Here is a 19,348-nt window from a genome sequence, read left to right as displayed (position 1 = left end):
TAAAAATAATTGCGTATTTTTTACAATCTAATTCTAGTTACGTATATTGTAATTTTTGAAGCCGTTATACTATTATATCGTAGTTATACTGATAATTCGTGCGAAATTATTCCGAAACGATTCCATAATATTCAAAAATGCAAAACGTTAATGTTCAAGTTCTCACTTCTGCCGGCACTCCCGGTGTGCAACCCGTTATTTTTTTTACTTAAGTACATAATGGTCTTATTTGCTAGTTTAATTATATTTTATTCTGATATATATACACAATAATTATATTTTTACAATGCGAGAAGTCTGAGTGCAGTTATGTGGTTGTGAAGAATCTTTATTGTTAAGCGTACATTCACAGTTCTGTGTCAAGTACTACTTAGAGCTCTTAGTTTCAGAGTCATACTAGACATATTTCTACATAAAAAACGGGTGAAAACGGAGAATAAAATATTTTTAATAATAACCACAGAACACGAAGTGACGTTTACGGTAAAAATACCTTCAAAACAAGGCGCCTACACTTTCCTAAAGGCGGGGATACACGTGCATCTAAATCGGCAAAGTAGCTGGCAGGAAAGTTACTGGCATGCACGAGTAACTGCGGATACATTTGCAAGTAATACTGGTATGCAAGGTGTGCCCTTGTATTTTTTTTATGACAATAAGAAACGAGACGTGCAGGACGTGATGGTAATTGATACACCCTGACCAATACAATGAAGTGCCGCTCAGGATTCTTGAAAGACCTAAAAATTCTGAGCGGCCCTACAACTGCGCTTGTCACATTTAGACATAAGATATTAAGACTCATTTTCCCAGTAATTTCACTAGCTACGGCGCCCTTCAGACCAAAACACAGAAATGCATATACATTACTGCTTCTCGGCAGAAATAAGCGTCGTTGTGGTACCCATAATCTAGCTGGCTTCCTGTGCAAAGGTGAAAGATGCATGCCAGTATTACCATTGCGTATACACAGGACAGTTGGTGAGAGATTCGTACCTATTCCTGCGTGCTAAAAATGGATAACAATCGAAGTAAATTAAACAAAATCAACGAATCAGCAACTGGCATGCCCGTAGCTGTCGCGTCTGATCACACGTGCAAGTTTGGCAAAGTAGTAATTACAGTATCGTGATAAGCGACCAAGTATAATCCGGTTAAGTTTGAAAGCGAACAGTTGCTATATGTCCGTTTTGTACAAGATTATAGCTGTCATCTGTCAATCTATCAATGACTGCACGTTTCATACAAACGAGTGAATCGCTATTTTCATTAGAGAGTTTCGCTAGGCTGCCATGAAAATAAAACGGAAAACACAATTTCCACTTAAATGACATAGTAAGTACACTTTCAACGATCTAATAATACAAGCAAAATAAACGGAATTTTCCAGCGTCCATTAGAGTTCGCATTTCTAAATCCGTAACATGGAACGACAATTGCATCAAAAGCTTAAAATAGAAAGGCTTGCGCGCGTGGGCTATTTTAAGCTCCACATTTCAAAGGTTTTGACGCTAAGTGACGTCACAGTTTTGTTCTGGTATTGATACATAGGTGACCAAGACAGTAGACGTCATTAATGGAAGTATTGACTAAGCAGGCAAGTCTCAGTGGGCGCCATTTTGAAGTATTAGCTTTTTTAGCAATATTGGGCACTTTTGATTTGAGGAAAAATCTATGAACTCACTTACGACAAAGAGACGAAAGAATTTATGTTTATGACATAAAAAATCCTCAAGGCTCAATAAGGCTACTGGAAACCCAAGTACTGGCAGCTATTTCGATCAACGGATCAGCTGCCAGTATTCTTGGTACGCTTCCACGTAATGATAGTTTTAATTTTATGTAGTCATAGTATTGTAAATATAATTATTAGATTTATTTTATTACAAATAGTTAAGTCAAATGTCAGATTTAAAAGCATAAAAGGCATTTATCTTCTCAAATTTAATTCCTTTAATATCCAGATAAATTTGAAGCTACAGGAACGTGCTCTCACACGCTGACTAGTAAATTTTCAAACACTAAACCCGAATTTATGATGCAGTGCCACTATCAAATATTATCTATGCTGTTACCCTGGTACAAGAATATAATAACGCATAGAACTCTGGTTATTTCATAGTAAAATCCAAGTAAAGATATCTTTTTATTACATAGATTTTCATTATATACTTACATGGTACACGATCAAGTGCCGGAAGAAGTGAAAACTTGAATATTAACGTTGTGCATTTTTGAATATTTTGGAATTGTTAGGGAATAAATTCGCACGAATTGCTTTATTTATCACTATAAAAGTACTAGCATTTATTAGGTTAAATACAATATTCATTTATTGCGCTATCGTACACAAAAATGAAAATTTATATTACATAAAAAAAATTGCACTAAAAACTTTGTCTCAGAAAATTTCAACGACGGTCTTACGAATTTTCGATCAGGCCACGTGTCCTGACGCGAGTTTAACATTTTATACACATCCCATGAAAAGTGCTTAACGCAGCTAAAGAAGTTTTCATTCAAAAATGTGTTATTAGCCTTTCAGACTTAGAATTATATTACTTTTGGTTGCCATCAGTAATGAATAAAAACATAATTTTTGCTTTGTAAAAAGCATCAAACTATGTTTAAACTATCTTGCAACTCATTAATAATAAAAATAGTAGAATTTTGCGAAAATCCATTACTAATAAAAAAAAATATAATAAGGGACGAGACGAGCAGGAAGCTGATAGTAATTGATTCGCCCCGCCCAATACAATGCAGTGCCGCTCATGATTCTTGAAAACCCCAAAACTCTGAGCGGCTCTACAACTGCGCTCGTCACCTTGAGACATAAGATGTTAAGTCTCATCATCTCATTATATACAAAACAACGCCTGTAGCTAGTATTGTATGTTTTTTTTTTGCTTTTGAATTTTTTTGTGTTATTTTTTAAATATTATTTTTCTCTGGAACTCTTTTTTACTCTTTTATTCAGTGGTTTGTTTTGTTATTAATAAAGTTTTAATTAATTCATAAATCAATATACATTATAGTTGCAAAAAACCTTTTATCTATATCTTATTTAACTGCAAGTTTATGAGCACTTAATTCATTTAAAACAAAATAAAATTTTCCACACACAAGTATCCTCGTAATAAAACCTCTACAGATCGTATTCGTAAATATTTCTACAGAGCCATTATTATATGATTCCTCTCCAGATGCGGTGATAACTTCACGAACAGTATAAAAGAAACTAGTCACTGCCTGCCGACTATGTCTACGTGAAATTTAATTTAAAATGATTTTTTTTTGAGATCCTTATATTTTTTATGACAATAAGGGACGTTCAGCTGATGGTAATTGATACGCCCTGTCTATTACAATGCAGTGCCACTCAGGATTCTTGAAAAACCCAAAAATTCTCACCGGCACTACAGTTGCGCTTGTCATCTTGAGACATAAGATGTTAAGTCTTATTCAGCCCTTCAGACCGAAATACAATAATTCTTACACATTACTGCTTCACGTCAGAAATAGGCGCCGTTGTAGTACACATAATCTAGCCGGCATCATGTGCAAAGGAGCCTCCCACTTATTACGACACATTTAAACTAGCAATTTGACGTGAATTTTAACCGCTAATATTAATATTATACTTATAAATGATAATTTTACTACCCGGTTATATTATATCTAGAGACCTGAAATCGATGACGTCATATCGTCGCTTCGTTACGGTGTGCAAAACAAGCATCACTTGAATATTATTATTAATTAATAAATAAAGATTTATTTTGTCAGTATTATAGATTGATGTAAAGGTGTTGTGTTGTGATGCTGATAATCATTATTATAATGATGAAAAATCATAGAAAGCATCTAGGCTAAGTACAAAGAGATTTTTTCTTTTATAACAGAAACTACAAAACTATTTAAAAAAGAAATTTAACAAAAAAACAACCGACTTCAAAAACACTATCACAAAACAATATATATAGATATAATATGCACTAAAAAGTATAAAAATAATAATGTATTTTTATACAATCTAATTAATTAATCTAATTCTAATTACGATTATTGTAATTTTTGGAATCAAAAACATACCGACGAATTTAGAACCTCCTCCTTTTTTGAAGCCGGTTAAAAGAAAAGTCAAAACGTAACAATGAAACCTTCAATAGCAAAGAAGTGATAGCGTGAAAATATCACGACATGTACATAACGGTAATAAGCTAATGAAAGTAAAAACCGCACTGACGCAACAGGACGAGCGCGAAGGGGTGAAAAGGGAATAGGAGGGGGCTTCACGTTCCAGCGAGGTGCAGAGATAATGCTTCCGTGTTATTAAAGGCAATTTAACGTAAATTCCAACCTCAAATTAATATTTATATATATGGCTGACATTGTGTATGTATATTGCCATACAAACTTAATCATCGCTATGATTCCGATAATCATGAAACCATGGAATATATAATTTCATATATTGTTTTTTTTTATGACAGTATTGTGTTTCGGTCTGAAGGGCGCCGTAGCTAGTGGGTAAATTAAACTTAATATCTTATGTCTCAAGGTGACGAGCGTAATTGAGCGCTCAGAATTTTTTGATTTTTCGAAAATCTTGAGCAGCTCTGGATTGTAATGGGCAGGGCGTATCAAATGTCTGACATTTAATATTCGACCAGCGGGCTCGTAAATGCAACCATCTAAATACAAGTAATCATTTAAATGCAACTAAGCTACTGCAGTATGCAAATTGTAGTCATAGAGATGAAGCTACGGAATAATGCGTCGCTATATTATGTTATGTCTAGCTTACATAGCGGGTATATTGATAATAATAAAATCAAACTTCTTAACATTTCATGAATATAATGTGAACCCGGCCCTTAGGTTGAGATTTATAGGGCCTACTTAGACTTTACTTATGTAAAACTTAGCTAGTTAGTGTTAACTTAACATTATCTTTGATTTCGTTTTCGCCACACGGCAGAACGTCGTTGTGGTACCCATAATCTCGCCGGCATCCTATGCAATGGAGCCTCCCACTGGTGCTATTGTGGTCTATGTTTAAATATATGATGATAGTTACATTACATTAAAAGAACCCCTGTGAAAATTTGCATTTTTAATTTCAAAGTATTACGATAGACGATTAATTTAAATACATATTGTTAAAAATTAAAAGCGGCTTCACAACTTTAGAAAGGTTATATAGTACTATTTAACAATTAATAACAGTTATATAGTTATTTGTGTCAATAGTTCACATGACCTTCAATCCAACTTGTCGTGTAGTTGGCTCACGATGAATAAATTACTAATAGTATTTATTGAATCTATATTGATCAAACACTTCAACTTACATACGTTTTTTTGTATCTGCGTATGTGGAAAATTATATGTAAAGATATTTCGATTAATATATTAAAAGCTACTGTTAAATTTTTGCAAAAAATAGATTTTAGAAAAATAGATAGAGTCTTGCTGTTAGACAACTGATGAAAAGCCAGGATTATTAGTTTCGTGTGCTTGACAAGCTACGTCTTAAACTCGCAATTTGTATGACACTTTGTGTTAGTGTGCTTGAAATGCTCAAAATAGAGGTTATTTTTTATGCTCAACTTTTTTGACATTTTCACAGCTCATATTCTATCTAGACGTATAAATTATCTAAGTGTCAAACTCCTATATATCTCTCTCGTTTTGTTTAAAAACAACTGTTTAAACTGGTTCTACAAAATATATAGTGTATATTATGTGCCGAGCAAATATTTCAAAGTATATTTTTCCATATTTTCTACTAAGTTACATCTAACACCAACTAGTATGTTGCATTTCGTATTTCCAAATTATTCAACATTTACCAACATTATCTGAAGGTGAAAATACGAAAAAACATCTACATTACAATTAAATTTAGTTAAGGACATAATTATATTGTTGTCAATTATTTTAAAAGTACCTGTATTTTATAATTCATAATATAATTTATGAAAAGTATTTATTTAAATTTATTCTTGCCACACAACAATTTAGTACTAACGTATTACAAACAAAGCACTAAGCAGCCATATTTAATTTTAAACCACAGATTACACTCTCATTGCACACACTTACACTTGTCAAAATTTGGAGGGAAATCTGACAGATAACTTTTTTAATCGAAGCGCGCGTCAGCCGATGTCAAACGTCCGCGGCACACTGCCGCGCCGTAGAACCACATAGCTCGTTACTACATAAGCCCCCGCAGACCACTATAAGTGCGTTTTATCAGAACATACTTTATGGACAAGTTCATGCAACCTACTTTTAAAAACAAGCTTTCCAATGAGCACATTTTGTCATTCCACAACAAAACATCTCTTGCAAACGCAAAGTTTTACGACGTACATTGTAAAAACAAAAGTTGTTTGTGAAACGTTTAATAGACAATTAGTGGATGTTTATTTTTTGTTTTTTAAACAATGGCTCACTTTTAAGTCAATTTTTTATGTTGCCAATGAATTCCATGCTTATGTAAGTCACAAACATAACATAAGCAATGCGACATAACTTCAGTATTTGAGATAAAAACATACCATCTAAGCCTAACATAATACTTGCGACATCATATTAGGCGCGTAAAATGTTCAGAGTTGCAACGATGAAAAAAAACATTGTATTTGATACTGAGAGATATCAGACGATTATAGTTTGATGTATTTTAACGATATATAACACGGTGGGTACATATCACTGAATAAACACCTTTTCACAAACAGCGTAACGGACATCCCAAAGCGCAAAGGATGTCTGGTTGAGGATGAAACGGTCAATCCTAGAATGTGCAGGATTAACCACCCAACGGGCATAAACCTTAAATACAAGGCCGCTCCGAGAAATTCGCAAACATCCCAGGAATGTTCTGAACTGTCGGATGAAGGTTGGTAACTGGCCAACACTGCAGGCAAAATGGACCCAAGTAAAGGGTTAAATTGCTGAGACAGGCGTCCCTAACCATACGATACAGCACTGATAAATATTGGAAAGTGAAAAAAAAATTCTGTTTTGTATTACTTCTTAATAAATAAGGTATGGTTCGAAAGTAATATATAAACATGAGATAAATCGGGTTGCCAGGTGATTTCAATCACAATTGGAAAAATAATTTGCAAGTGGAAAGTCCCCAAAAACATTTTAAATGCCTGCGCGCAAATAAGTTTATATATCATGCCAAGTATAAGTGGTTTGCTTATTTCTATCCTGTATGTTATATTTCTTCATAATATCTTTTTTGAATAAAATTATAATTTTTACATATCCTGTAAGAAATAAGATAAAAGCATTATGTGTCATTAAAAAGTTAAATTCCAATCTTTATAAAAAAAAAATATGTAAAAAGAGGATAAACCGGCGTACGGGTCACCAGGTGTTAAGTAATCACAGCCGCCCAAATTCTCTTGCTTTCTTTAAGGAAGGTGTACGCGCTTTATAATGTATTTTTAGTTCGTTTTTTGGCAAATTCTTCACGTGGTAAACCACAGCAGTATCTGATAAATATTTGGTTACAGTAAACGTCATACAAAATCGCTATCTTCCCATAACTGATTCCTTTAGAATTATTTTTGATATAAGTAAAATAAGCATATCGTATCGGAAACAAATGGCGCGCTGAGAGATAAGTAGCGGTGCAACAAACTCTCCAGTTCTTTATTTATTTAACCCTTAATTAGGCGCATGGGGTCACGACAATTTCTAATCGAAAAAAATCATGTTTGAGTAATTAAGTAAGTAAAAGTAAAAAAGACAGCGCTCTTTCTAGCTTCCTACCTCCCCGCGGGGTACGCAAATCAGCTGCAAATTCAAATTCAAATATTTTTATTCAAAATAGGATGTGAAATCACTTATTGAAAGTCAAAAAACTACCACCCATTCCACAATGAATGCCTCAGGCCTGAGAAGAATGGGCGCAACAAACTCAGCGGGCTTTTTTTTTCATCAAAAATATGTTTTACAATTAAAGTAACATTTGCGAACAGACTACCAACAACCCCTAAGCACACGTCGCTGTTCTCTTGGGTGCTGACCCCATGCGACCAACTATGTAACATTTTTGGCAAAAGGTAAGCTTTAATTTTTGTGTTTTTACAATTTTTCTTTAATTTATTTTGACTAATAGTGTAAATTTGTTTTGCTTAACACAATTTATGTATTTTTTCTCTTTTAGTTGTCATTATAAACCAAGAAAGACAAATACGACAATGGCTGTAAGAGTTGTCGGATGAAGAGCAAGATGTCGCGAATTCTATCTCGTAAGATGAAATTGCAAATTATATTCCTGTACATAGTTCCCATGAATCGGTAACTGAGATCCAAGAGTCTGAAAATAGCCAAAATGTTTCTGGATCATCTGAGGGTAACTGTTTTCTATCAAGACATTCTCAAGGAAATGGACCAAAAGTAAAATAATCTAAAGTACCAAATAATACTGGTGTCGACTGCAATGATCAACTATGCGCTAAGGACTAAAAGACGGCCATAGGCAATATTTTATCATATTCTTCGAACTCTCAAAGCAAACACTCAGATAACAAAAAAAAATTCAAGAGCTATTAGAAGTTGTTTAATGTTTCCAATTATTTTAAGTGAAAGTTATGTTTTTAATTTTTTTTTATCATTTCTATAAGTCATTTAATTATTTTTGATATAACATATTTTATTATATTAGTTCATTCTACTCCATTTTTATTCATAGCTTTGGGGTCAGATGTGACCCCATGCGACTACTTGTATAATTTACGTAATGCGCCTAATTTAAGGTTAATGAAATTTGTTTATAAAAAACATCGCCTTGCTAAGAAACTAGAACTAAGCTAGTGCTAACACCAGGAACAGACATAAACTTATAATGCCTATTACTCGGCTAAGTCGAGTTACTAAATCTTTTGTGGGGCGATGTATATGCTTTTACAACAAGATCCTAGAAAATGTTCAAAACAAAAGTATTACATTATTCAAAAGAATTGTTAAATAACGTTTGTGTGGTAAAGGTTACTATAACATAAATCACTTTCTTAATGATACCACAGATTGGGAATGGAGTGACCGCCCTCAGGCTACAACATATTTTTTCGATGAAAAAAAAAGCCCGCTGAGTTTGTTGCGCCCGTTCTTCTCAGGTCTGAGGCATTCATTTTGGAATGGGTGGTAGTTTTTGACTTTCAATAAGTGATGTTACATCCTATTTTGAATAAAAATATTTGAATTTGCCCTGCCCATTACAATGCACCGCCGCATGGTGGAGGAAATCTATCAAATTAGCATCTGGTCTTAGATAATTCCTAAGTCTAGATTAATACATAAATATAAAATAAAACAAATACTCTTTCTATATATACAATACTATGATTACATTGAATTAGAACTATCATTACGGGGAAGCGTACCAAGATACTGGCAGCATTTCCAGGTTGGATAGCTAGGCTGATCCGTTGACCGAGATGCCAGCGCTTGAGTTACCAGTAGCCTAATTAAGGCGACAAGATAGTACTTTGAATCGATAATAATAATAACAACCGATGAAAAACAGGCCAGGAATATTAGTTTAGTGTGCGTGACAAGCTACGTCTTACACTCGCAATTTGTATGACACTTTGTGTTAGTGTGCGTGATTTTCTGAAAATAGAGGTTAGTTTTAAACTCAATTTTTTTCGACGTTTTCACAGCTGTCGTAGTCTATCTAAACGTATAAATGATCCAAGCGCCTGGTGTGAAGTATCTGTTATATCGGCGGTGTTCTTCCTTCAAAGAAGTCCCCAAAAATCGGGTACTTTTTTGAATACTTTACTCGCACAACGTCATCTGTTGAATTCCTGAACCATTTCGACTTAGGGACTAGCCGTCAATGCATTTCTTAATCCTTGTGTTGCGGATGTCCATGGGATTCTCGTTTTCTCTACCATCAGGTGAGAGCATTACCTATTTGCGCTTTCTAATATAAAAATACGTATCCATCTCCGGTCGCCCAACAGAAGTGCTAACTTAAAGTAATCTAAGTTGAACTATTTAACATTGAAATTGTTTAACTTGAGGAAAGCTTTGGTTATTACTTTAATTTTATTTTTAATAATATGATAATGTAAGGAATGGTTATTTATTAATAAAATATTATTTTGATTATAAAATATATCTTATTCTTAGTTATAATTCTTGAACATGTACCCTTCATTAGAATTCTGTGTATGTACATTATTAGTATTATTATTAAATCCTATAAAAGTTAATTTAAGTTATTAAAGCCGGCCTTTAAGGAAGGTGTACGCGCTTGTTTTGAAGGTACCTACCCATGTCGTATCGACCCGAAAACACCGCACAAGGAAGCTCATTCCACAGCTTTGTAGTACATGGAAGAAAGCTCCATGAAAGCGCACTGTCGAGGACCGCCACACATCCAGATGGTGGGGATGATATCCTACTTTATGGCATGTCCACTTCTCGTGTTAAATGCGAATAGAAGATGCACAATGAAGCGACGTCTCTACGCAAAGCCAGGTGATCCAGCCGTGTGTCATCTGTCGTCGATCAGCCTCTACGTTGCACGCGGTCAAATGGTTCGAGCTGATACTGGGGTGCGCCAGATCAGAGATAACAGCAATACTCTATGTGTGGCCGGACCTGCGCTTTGTAGAGCGCTAGAATGTGGGCCGGCTATAAGTATTGCCGTGCTCTATTTATGACGCCCAGCTTCTTCAAAGCCAATTTGGCTTTGCCCTCCTGATAACCACGTATTTGGAGACCCAGTATTCCGATACTAGGTTAGGTTACATTGAGAGAGGAAGAGCCTCCCTACCGCTGCCGTATGCGTGAGAGAGAGGTAAGCTAGACAGCTATGCACCGTAACGCGTTACGTTACGAAGCGGTTTACCCTTCCATTTGAAGTTATCACTTCAGAAAGGAGGACCTACAGGTGACTGTTATCTGTCCTTATTATATTAACCTGAAGATTATCACCTAAACTTATAAGTTCTACAATTCCGATGGGAATATATCACCAGTAAACAGTAATATTACGTTCGATACAAATTAATCTATCTAGAACCATTGGCCGTTAGTAATTGCGATACTCAATTAATTACCGACGCATATTGGTATGTTAATAGCTTTCAACAATTGAGTTAATGTTATCATAATCACTTAAATTAAATTAATTAACGGCAGTTGATAACAGAAAGCAAATGAAATGTTTGGTGATAATCCAAGGACAATAGATGAAATTCAAATTCAAAATTGATTTTTAAGAAGCACTTATTTAAAATCATATTTACTAACCATTCGAAAGAGTATGCACACCAAAGAGGATGTAAATACTACGTAATAAGAGGCGGCCAGGCGGGACTGCAAATTGAATGAAATTTATTTTAGAATGAAACCGTGATTAGTGATTTGACATAATTTTGAAATAGTGGTTATTACAGTATCGCGATTAGCCACGAAGTATAATCCGGCTAAGTTTGAAAGCGAATAGTTGCTTATAATGTAGTGGATTTCGGCTATCTCTGTTTTTTACACGATTATTGCCGTCATCTGTCAATGTATCAATGACTGCACGTTTTATACAATCAAGTATTCACTTTTTTCTTAGAGAGTTTCGTTAGCCTGATGCAGACCTGTGAGGAACAAGAAGAAATTGAAATACTTGGCGGGAATTTTCGTTATTTTTTTATTCTAACCATCGTTCAAATATATATTCAGCCAGATACATATTTTTTTTATATTTGACAGTTTGCCTGCAACTGTCATGATCGTTTTTTTTTCTAATATTAAAGCTTACGTTATAGACTGAACTTTCATCCATACCATCTGGATGGCTTTGAAGAAACATTCGTACAAATAAACTGTAGAATGAACGAGCAGGCCTGGTATTTCCAAGCCACAACGAAATGAGTTTCTTACCACTTCTTCTCATTTAAACTCAATTTTGAACGAAGGAAAAAACTTTGACATTCATAAGTGTAATTTTGAAAAAGAAAAAATACTAGTTGAGTATTTTTTTTTTCTTTCTGTCAAGTGAACGTTTCGCTCAACACGACTTCTTTTCTTTGACTAATAATATTCGCATTTTGTAAATTTTATGTATAAGTTACAACTACTTATCTGTACTTACTGTAAGCTTTGCCAAATCGTATCTAATTTAATTAACTGAATGTGAAAACTAAATTAAATGAAGCTGAGTCGTCACGCTCGGTATGTAACGCTCGTTCGGGTGGTCACCTCGAGATAACTAAGGGACAAAATTTGATGTTTTAGGGATTATATAATCACTAATCACTATATCCGCACAGCGCAAAGACATCGAGATGATTTGAAAAGGATTGCGTGATTAAAACTTGCTTGTAGGTGTAAACACACCTAACTGTCAAAATGGGTCCCAAATAGGACCTCGTCTTGGCACAACAGCTGTTGATTGCCATATTTCATTACAAAATCAGCTGAGCGTATATTTACTCATGTTATTAACCTACTTACTGAAACCAACAGACGAAATGAAATAATAATTAAAAATTTGGGCGCAATTTTTCAACAGCCGTGTTGAACAATAAATCAGTGAAGTGTGATTTGTGTTTCGCGCAAGAGTTTTCCGTAATATTTTGGTTAGTTAAACATTCAAAACTTTTATCCAAATAATATTTTATGCAAGAGTTCTTTGAATAATTAATTTAAGTAGTTCAATTATTGTAATGTATATTTAGGGGGCTAATATTAATAATATTATATAAGATAAAATTACATCGTCCACCTAAACATTAATGTTCATAAAATGAAAACTACTGGGCCAAACTATGTGAATTTTAAGGGACCAAATGATAACCTAAATTCCGCATCAAACTAAAGAAGAACCACGTAAATCGGATTATAAATCTCAGCGTAATCGGTGTACATAAATAAAAATAAATAGTAATCGAATTGAGAACCTTTTTGAAGTCGGTTAAAAACGATTCTTAAGGAGTAAACTCCAAAAAGTTTATAAACCTTTGGAAAACGAGGCCAAAAATAGTTTCAGACGTCAAATTCGTGTCAGTAAAAGAAATCTGTACCAAGGTCATACTAAAAGTTTTGCATAACTTAAAAAAACAACATGTTATAACCAAAATATTATGTTTTTTGCTTTTCAAAATACTCTGCTTTACATTTTAAGACAATACGAACAATTTTAAGACAGGAGGACCACAGATCGGAAGACATGTTCTCTACGTACTGATTGAAGGCTATCACTGCGTCTTCGGAAAATACGGGTTTTCTTCAATTAGCCGCTTAATAGTAGCCATATTATGTTGGGGGCAGTTGAAGGCCGCCCTTCACGAAATTCGTCATGTAAAGAAACCCGACCTCTCTCAAATTCAGCAAACCATCGCCTCACGGTGCTCAATCAAGGTGCTTCTCTCCCAAAAACATTTTGAAGACGAGCGTCACAGTCTTGCGGACAGAGAGAACTTTTGAAATCATAAAAAATCATCGCTCTAAAATCTTTTCGACTTGTGTCATTTTCATTGCGTACGTAAAACTTTGATGTGTGATAAAAAACAATTGACAAATGATTTCCCGCCAATTGTTTTTTTTTTTATTACTAAGAATGTTTTAACGTTTCCAAAAATATAACATACGAAAATCAAGTAGTTCCGATTAGCTAGAAGTGCAAAACTTTTAGTGTTCCCCATGTATACCGCACTACGAAATTTTTACAATTATTATAAGACTATTTGAAAAGCTCTTAATGCATTCTATTTTAAAATTTACGTGAATTAGAATACTCAGCTGTAAAACGTTGGTTTTGTTAAATCAAGGAGTTATTTCAGTTAAAATCACGCTGAAAATGTTAAAACAGCTTTACATTGCTGGTAATATTTTTCTCTAAGCAAATAATATCTTACGCTTGAGGTCTAGTGAAGGTCTTCTGTTTAATCTTTCTGTTAAGTATTATTATAAACTTCACTGTGTGAATTTCGGACGTGTCGTATGTCGTACGAGGATGACTCCAGACACGAAAATATTTGCCATTGCCTAGGCCTGGCCGTTGGCTCACTTAAAAAAGAAGAACATGGATGAAAGAATATTAATTACTGCGCGGAAAGTGAGAAAACATGGAAATTATGGATGTTTTAGACCAGGGGACTTTAGACATTATCTACGAATGCATTCGAGATCGTGTAAAACATTATTCTATCTCAATTTTAATTTATTCAAAGCCAAGAACTATCCTACGAGACAGTTTTAGTTCAAAAGAAAAATTAGTCGTAACACTAGGATTTATTGCAACAGGTAATTCATATCATGATTTAAATTCAGTTCTGTTATATCCCAACCCCCGCTGACAAAAAATATCCCTGAAACTTGTTGGGCTGTTACTATAAAGAGATAGATACTTAGATCCTCCACGCACGAATAGCTACGACCGACTGAAATCAGTAACTCAATGCGATTACACCTTTCTATATGCGTTTCTTCTTAGGCTTCTAAATGATTCAGTCAGCCAGATACCATACTTATTTCTTAATTTAGGATGCTAGCTTGCTGAATGCGATATATACTTGTCTAAATTCAGTAACCACTGAATTCAGGCGACTAAATTCAGTGAAGTGTAATAAGTGTTTATACATTAGTGAGTGCAATTGTTGGATAGTGCACAGTTAAAACCTTTTATATTATTACAAATTTTTTAATGGATAACAAGGACTAAAGAGCGAATTGTCTGATGGTAAGTTATCACCGGCACTCAAGCTCTTTCACGGAAATCATAAAAGCATCGCCGGCTTTTTTTTGTATGTTAGTTAGTATTCGGCACCTTTATCAAATCAAATCAAAAACACTTTATTCACTGAAATTACACTTATGATGTCAAAAGTTTTCTTTTCGTTTTACAGTACCACCACTTTGGAAATGGTTGCTCTTTAATGAGAAGAAGTAGCAAGAAACTCGTTGCCACACACACACACATTGTTTTACAAGTCATTTCAATTACAATATAAGAAAAATCATACTACAAAAATACTCAAACTTCAAATGCTCAATGCCTTACACGAGTAAGTCAAATAAAAAAAAGGTTTATTGAGTACAGTTGACGAAACGATCTACACATTCCGAAAATAAATAAAGGTATTTTTATAAAGGGAAGCAGTAATATAAAAGCATTCCTGTTTTTCAATTTGAAGGGCGCCTTAGCTAGTGACGTAACCGGGCTAATGAGGTTTAAAATCTTATGTCTCAAATTGACAAGCGTAATAGCGATGACTCAATTGACGTACAATAAACAACTAGACTCCCAATCGCCTATTAAAAATAAAAGGTCGTCAAAAAATGTCCGAGCGGCGTTGTATATACGTATTCATAAACATAAACGGATAACATTAAAATATTCATTCAAATTAACACCTTATTTCGTGGCAGTTATGTTCAAACACTATTGTATACGCTTATTAAAAGCTCCGACGCGAACACGAGGCAAGAACATTTTGTCTCAGCAATTGAAATGTAATTAATCAGTAAAATAATATTGATAATTTATTTGATGATTATTGATATTTATTAATTTAACTTTCCTGAAATACGACACTATCCTTTTTAAGTTTGAATATACTGTTACTTAGCCAGTTTTACGCTGTACACATCATTAATGTGTGGCATTGTATTCGAAGCGCGGTCGATACACAACTGAACAAAAACTCTGCCCAATAGATGCGTAGGCATAGTTACTTATGTTAATCTTGTCGGTTGTTCCAACACATGAATATGACTTGTCTACTTACGGCCGTCTTCATTAACCTATCAACCCTTAGTTTAACTTACTGATACAATGCTGTCACCGTTTAATTACAAGAACTTACCTATCCATAGTTATAGTCCAATGTTATCTGTCAATAGGTTATTGAAATGTAAGTAAGCGTAAAAGGATAGATTCGTCAACGTCTAGTAAGTTAAACTAAGGATAGATAGGTTATTGAAAACGGCCGTTAGAGACACCCAGAAAGCAACAGTTTGGTTATACGCGCAAGAAGAAACCTTAGAAACCATTTTGTGGAGGAATCCATATTGCGAGGGTAATATTGAAGTTTGTCGCATGCAGCCTAATTTTTAAATGCGACCGATATGTGGTTATATATATGTTATATCCTCGGAGATTCCCTGCGAGATCGAAACAGTAATGATGAGATCCTAAGGAGAACCAAAGTTAACGACATAGCCCAAATGATTGGGAAACTGAAGTGATAGTGCAGTACATAGCTCGCCGGACAGATGGCTGTTGGGGCAGTAAAGTGTTGATAGGCCGTTCACAAGATGGAGATCTGGTCAAGATCGCCGGAATACGTTGGATGAGGACAGCGCAGGATCGATCGTCGTGGAAATCTTTGGGGGAGGCCTATATCCAGCAGTGAACGTCTTCCAGCTGATGATATCTGGTTCGGATATACGCCTGCATACCGCATGTACGCCTTAAGGTCTTCATTAGAATCTTGAACATTGTTCCCAAGAGTGAAGTCGTCATTACAACAGCCATATTAGTAGACGATCCAAAGTTAATTTGGCGATCCAAAGACTTATCTCTGATTTTGGCAATATTTCATACAGTTTTTCATAATAATTTGAATAAACAGAAAGTGTATAACATGTCTTAGTCATATAACGTACCTGATACTTCTTGATGGAGTCCATCTGCTCCTTGGTGACGTCATGGGCTGGAGGTCTGGGCGGCGCGTCTCTCGCCACTTCTCTGGGAGGCACAGCTGGTGCGACTCCCTTCGCGGTTCCATTCATCTGCTGTTGTGTTATACAGACATTAGTTCAAGATCTCAACTCTATAAGGTGTAACCCACACAATAACAACGGGATGGAACCATATCGAAATAAACAATTATGATAATAAATGCAAACTGAGACCATTTATACGTCTAGATAGACTGTGACAGGTTTGAAAACGTCGAAGAAAATTGAGAGTGACAGTTAAATTTAAAAGAATCGTTAAAACACGTTTGTGTGGGAAAGGTTATTATAACATAAACGATTTTCTTAATGATACTACAGAGTGGGAATGAAGCAGACACCCTCAGGCTCTTTATTTATACATGGTTATTGTACGATATTACATTGTAATCCATATTTTTATAAAAACTAGCTGACCCAGCAAACGTTGTATTGCCGATATTAAAATCGCGATACAAAAGTGACTGTTGATCGTTGATGGGTGAAAATTTGAAGTTGTATGTATTTTTTAATGCTGACTCATAATCAAACAAATTAAAAAAAAAAATCGACCAGACCACTTAACATTTAGGGGGATGAAAAGTAGATGTTGTCCGATTCTCAGACCTACCTAATATGCACTCAAAATTTCATGAGAATCGGTCAAGCCGTTTCGGAGGAGTTCAAAGTTTGCACCATGACACGAGAATTTTATATATTAGATAAATCCCGCTGTGTTTCTTGCGCCCGTTCTTCTCACGTCTGAGGCAGTCTATTTTGAACGGGTGGTAGTTTTTGACGTTCAATAAGTGATTTTGAATCCTATTTTGAAAAAAAAATTTGAATTTGAATTTGAACGCCCCCAATGCTTTCAATCGAACAGAGAGTAAATACATCTAGATTAATGAGCAGTCTATCAGGCGATTGAACCGGATTGATACTCGATGGGTTAAAAGCGTTGAGTTAATTCTGTTAAGACGTGAGTTCAAGCCCGATACGTCCATAAATTTTGGTACAACAAAAAATTTGCAATCATATCATAAGTGGGTTAGTAAGAGATTTGGATAACCAATTTCAAAACTCCACACTTACAACACGTCTTACCATCTCGCGAGCTTGCTTTTTTTATGAAAATAAGGGACGAGACGAACAGGACGTTCAGCAGATGGTAATTGATACGCCCTGCCCATTACAATGCAGTGCCGCTCAGGATTCTTGAAAAACCTCAATAATTCTGAGCGGCACTACAACTGCGCTCGTCACCTTGAGACATAAGATGTTAAGTCTCATTTGCCCAGTAATTTGAATAGCTACGGCGCCCTTCACACCGAAACACAGTAATGCTTACATATTACTGCTTCACGGCAGAAATAGGCGCCGTTGTGATACCCATAGTCTAGCCGGCATCCTGTGCAAAGGAGCCTCCCACTGGTAAACGCTTTGCAATTGAAGAAGACGGCCAAAGGTGAAAGGACTGTAGATAGATACGTATGCTATTTCTACGAGGTCACATCCCATTTGATAACTCTAACAAAACAACAGAAGACTTCCTTGAGCTTGTTTGATATACTTACTCTAATTTCATTTCAATATTACTACATGGGGTTCACTCTTGTCTACCATTTAAAACTTAGACACAATCTTAGATCATCTATAGGCCTGGATAAACTGTGACAGATGTGAAAACATCTGAGGTTTACCGTTTACCTCTATTTTGAGCAATGCACGCACACTAATACAAAGTGACAAGCTACGTCTTACAATCGCGAGTGTAAGACGTAGAATGATCTCTAGATCAGATATGAGTGTTAGCACGTGTATACATTTATTGATTTCTACTGAGAGTCCTAAACTGAATATTATAGATTATATTTTTAATGATTGCGTATACTCCACTTTATGTACATTATTAACAATTTGATACAACAGTACTTTACATTATTATTAAATATGATAGTTGATATTCTCAAGATCAATTTCAATTTTTTCATTGCATTTTCTAATTTCTAAACAAGAATGCTGGTTCAACTTTCGGGACCGGAGTGATGCGAAAATGGCTACCGAACAGCATATACTGCAACAGGCGCTACAGTGCTGGTTTCCAGCGATGCCTATGAAATATATTGTCACAGAAATCTTAATAAGAAGGTAATAGAACCTAATTCAATAAACATATATGTATTAAAATACTTCTGATAATATATTAATAAATAATTGATAATATTTCGAGTAACTGCACTACCCACCAGCAAAATTGAAATATTAATTATTATAATCAATTATATCGATAAGAAAAAGTTACAATAACATGTATTTTCATCTTTTTTAAACAATGCAGCTTACCTACTGTGATATATATATAAATACTAGCTGACCCAGCAATTGTTGTATTGCCGATATTAAAATCGCGATACAAAAGTAACTGTTGATCGTAGGAAAATGTGAAGTTGTATGTATTTTTTGACGCTGACTCATAATCAAACAAATTAAAAAAAAAATGTCAAAAAATAAAAAATAATCGTGTGGACCACCCTTAACATTTAGGGGGATGAAAAATAGATGTTGTCGAATTCTCTACCTACCTACCTAATATGCACTCAAAATTTCATGAGAATCGGTCAAGCCGTTTCGGAGGAGTTCAAAG

The 19,348-nt window shown here is 34.8% G+C and overlaps 1 protein-coding gene across 4 annotated transcripts in view; it reads right to left on the bottom strand.

The window, feature by feature from the left end:
• The window catches only part of LOC126964488 (protein PALS1), a 176,482-nt gene that overhangs the window by 51,941 nt on the left and 105,193 nt on the right, over positions 1–19,348 (bottom strand). For all 4 annotated transcript variants that reach the window (XM_050807636.1, XM_050807638.1, XM_050807637.1 and 1 more), the window contains one exon: positions 16,654–16,782. In XM_050807636.1, coding sequence (XP_050663593.1) covers positions 16,654–16,782 — 129 coding nt within the window. The remainder of the gene's footprint in view (positions 1–16,653; positions 16,783–19,348) is intronic.

Source organism: Leptidea sinapis, chromosome 5, assembly GCF_905404315.1.
Source record: "Leptidea sinapis chromosome 5, ilLepSina1.1, whole genome shotgun sequence".
NCBI lineage: Eukaryota > Metazoa > Arthropoda > Insecta > Lepidoptera > Pieridae > Leptidea > Leptidea sinapis.
Note: the sequence above shows the minus strand (reverse complement) of the source record. Positions and strands in the feature narration are given on the sequence as shown.